At 50.0% G+C, this 3,600-nt stretch overlaps 1 protein-coding gene across 1 annotated transcript in view; it reads right to left on the bottom strand.

The window, feature by feature from the left end:
* NT5M (5',3'-nucleotidase, mitochondrial) overlaps positions 1 to 3,596 on the bottom strand; it is a gene marked incomplete at its 5' end in the record, with an annotated part of 5,643 nt that extends 2,047 nt beyond the window's left edge. The window contains 2 exons of the mRNA XM_010175991.1: positions 12 to 112; positions 3,450 to 3,596. Of these exons, the coding sequence (XP_010174293.1) occupies positions 12 to 112; positions 3,450 to 3,596 (248 nt within the window). The remainder of the gene's footprint in view (positions 1 to 11; positions 113 to 3,449) is intronic.
* Between the last annotated feature and the right edge of the window lie 4 nt (positions 3,597 to 3,600).

The following is a 3,600-nucleotide window of genomic DNA, read 5'->3' on the forward strand; positions in this document are numbered from 1 at the left end:
TTCCTACTCACTCAGCCAAATTTGCCATTTGCTTCACAGCTTCCACAGCCCCGGGGAGCGGGTCCAGCTCGATGAAGAAGTTCTTGGATTCCCAGATGCTGATGGCTTTCTCCTGTGAGGGGAAAGAGAGTGGTTACTGCACTGGGCTTCTTGCTACTCTTCTGCCTGTATGTGCCTCTTCCCCACCCTGTGCTAGGACAGAGGATGGTGACAGTGAGAGAGGTGGGTCTGGTCCCCTCCTGCTAACCCACCTTGCCTCTGTGGGTGGTTCTGTTCCCACCTGCCAACCTGCACCCATCCCAAACAATTTAGATTGGAGATGCTCTGGAGCAGGCTTGGATTTGCCTGTGCAGCCACAGACACAGAGGCATTAGCACATTCCTTCAAGGCAAAACCACAAGAGATTGTCCAGAACTGAACCAAACCCTGGGTTTGCATCTGGAGGGGCACTTGCACGTGGATCCAGCTGACATGGTCTGGTAGCCCTGCTGTGACGTGATGCTGTTCAGCCACAGATGCTGTCTGGCCTATTTGTCTCAATCAGATCACTTAAAATAGCAACCAGGCTGCTCTCACAGGAGAAAGTGTATTACAGGGTGAACTATATGTCAGGATGAATGCAGATGCTCTTCCTGAGGGACGCCTGGGCAAGGTCTACCAAGCAAATAGAGCATCTGCAGGCAAAGGTCTGAAACACTTAACATCAGGGTCAGCAGTCGGGGTGCACTGGTGTGGCACACAGGGAGAGCAGAGCTGGGAGAGACCACAGGGAGCAAAACCTTGGGATGAGGGCAGAGTCCAGGGGCTGCCTGCGATGGATCCAGCACAGCTCTAAGGAACAGCATCCCTTGCACTCCCTCAAACAGGTAACGGCTTGTCAGCCGCCAAGAAAAGCAATTATTTTGCACAGACATTGTGTCCTGGGGGAGAAAAGCCTGGGAGTGTTGCAACGTGGCCGCGGGCAGAGGAAGCAGCCGCATCCCAGCATTGCAGCTGTGAGAAGTTTTGAAGGGAGCCCTGCCCTGAAAGATTGATCTTGATTTTTAGCATCTCTGTTTCTGCATTTGAGGCAGGAGAATAGGGACAAAAAGAAATTTAAACTCATTCTGTCCACCTTGTATTGCAAGGGTATGGAGGAGCTGGCAGAGCAGCAGGGTAGGGGAGAGCAGGCTCAGTGTCGCTGATACGCTGGCTGCTTGGACACACCAGCTAAGACTTGCAGCTCCCTCCTACCCGAGGAGTGAGAATCCAGCCGGTCCCACCTTGTCTTGCCTTTACTACACTTCTTGGGGGAAAAAAGCAGGAACCACGAGCAACTGGGGCTTTGCTGTGAACTCCAGGCTCAGGGACACAACGCCCCAGAGCAAACACAACGCTCACGTGGGGAGTCACATTCTGCTTCACCCTCCTTGCCTGCTCTCAGGAAGATGAATGCATGAAGCCATTAGATATATTTGGGCACAGAACATTTAACATGACATGTCAGAATCAAACCCTCTATTTCTCAAAAAATCACAGATAACATGAGGAGACCAGATAACCAACTTCAAAGGAGAGACTGCTCGGATCAACTGTCACACTATTCCCTTTTGCCTGACCAGCAGAAAACATCAGTGGTTCAGAGGACAGAAGAAAAGCCTTCTTCATACATGTTCAAGGTGAAACACACTGATTTGGTGCAAGAGAGCCAGGAGAAATACCTCCTGGCACCATGACAAGAACAACTACCCTAACAGTTTGCCGTGGGGCCAGGCAAACATTCAAACTCCAGTTGCTCTGCCTTAGACTGGTGGTCAATGCCATTTTATTTTTAAGATACCGACTGTAGTTGCACAAGAGACATCTGAGAAATGCAGCTTGGTGCAGCAAAGCTCTTCAAACCATGCAAGAACTTCCGTAGCTCTTCTGCTTCTGCTTATCTCAAAAAGCATTTTGCAATCAAGCTCAATGGAGGAAGAACTAAGGTCATCTTGAAGAAAAGACTCGCTCGGCTTCCAGAGCCAGAATAACTCCCTGTAGCACCACAGCCAGCATCCTGCCCAGCAAATGGAAAAATTCTCCAGCCTGGGAATCCCACCACGTGTCAGGCAGGACAGACCCTCAATTTCCTTCTTCTTATCTCTCCCCATGAGCAATTTCCCAGCCTGTCCAGGGCCCCTCATCCTTCCAGGTCTGTGTGCTTGGTGTATTGCTGAGCTGTTGTTCTCCCTTTCACAGCTGGGACCTCCAGCTTGTCGGACTCTCTGGCTCCTATTTTCCGGTCTCCTGCAGCAGGTCGATGGTGCTCTCTGACGAAGGGGGACTGGAATGGCCCATGTGCCTTTAGCCACAGAGCAGCTCCTACTATCTTCGTCCTTGGTCTGAAACCACAGGTGACATCAGGGCTGCCCCAAGGTCGGTCTGTGGAAGTTCTGCTACTTGTTCAGCCCAAGCTTGTGGTGGTTTTACGTGATCACAGCAGACACAAGAGAAGCTCACTTCATTTAACACATCCAAAGTAGTTAAGATCAAGAAAAAAAGAAAACAGAGTTATCATGCATTACCCCTACCAAACTTTTAGCATCTGGCTCACTGCATGAATGATGTCCTCCATTTCCCTTTCATCAATCCCAGCTAGAGAGGACATGTTATTCCTTCAGCCCATCAACCTGTTTAGGACTTTGCCAGTGGGAGAGCCCCAGACCTTATTCATGTTCCCTTGCTTGTAACCATCATACCACTAACAAGAGTACTTTTATTTGCTGCAACACCTTTCAACTAGTGCAGTTGCAACCCACAGATGAGACCACAGACATCCCATCAAGATAGGAAACTTGTAGAGGCAGAAACCGACCTGCAACGCTCAGCCCTTCATTGAATGATAAAGTACAACATAAAGAGAGCTTCTGCTTTTAGGCTTCAATTAAAATGAACACAATAATTTTCAGGCATGGGAGGGCTTGGGGTTGTTTTAATTTTAAGTAAGCCCTCACATGAAGCATCAATTGCATGGTTTGCTCTCAATTTCTCTGCTGCATCCCACCCCTCACATTGCTGTTGAGCAACTAAAGAATCCATCTAGGAACAGAACCAATCCATGGCCAAATCAGAGCTAGAAAAACTTAGCTATGCAATGTAGGATATTTTAAAACAGATGTTCTGAAAGATCTCCTTTCCTTGCATCTATCTCCATCCATGCATGCAGGGAGAAGAGATGTGCATGAAAAATGGTGGATTTCTGGGGAAAAGGCGTCAGTGGAAGCCCTCCTGTGTGCAAACCTCTACCTGTGTTTTGGTGGGAGCTCCAGCCAGCACCCACAGCCCTCCCCAGCGCTGCACCCACGAGTTGGGGGCCAGTGGGTCCCTCAGGGGCTGGAGGTCCAGCTGCACAGAATCCATCCCAGAATTGCCTAGATTGGAAAAGACCTTTAAGATCATCGAGTCCAATGAAGACACGCGCAGAGACTCACACTCAGCTCGGGTCCCAAGCGCCCGTATTGCTCCGACACCCAGAAGCCCCTCCGGTCCTCCAGGGCAATGTAGGGCTTGTCAGGGTACCTGGCCCTGAATTTCTTGAGGAATCCTCCCTCGAAGTCAGCCAGCACCCCGTCCATGTCCACC

Source organism: Antrostomus carolinensis, unplaced genomic scaffold (assembly GCF_000700745.2).
Source record: "Antrostomus carolinensis isolate BGI_N321 unplaced genomic scaffold, ASM70074v2 scaffold31619, whole genome shotgun sequence".
Lineage (NCBI taxonomy): Eukaryota > Metazoa > Chordata > Aves > Caprimulgiformes > Caprimulgidae > Antrostomus > Antrostomus carolinensis.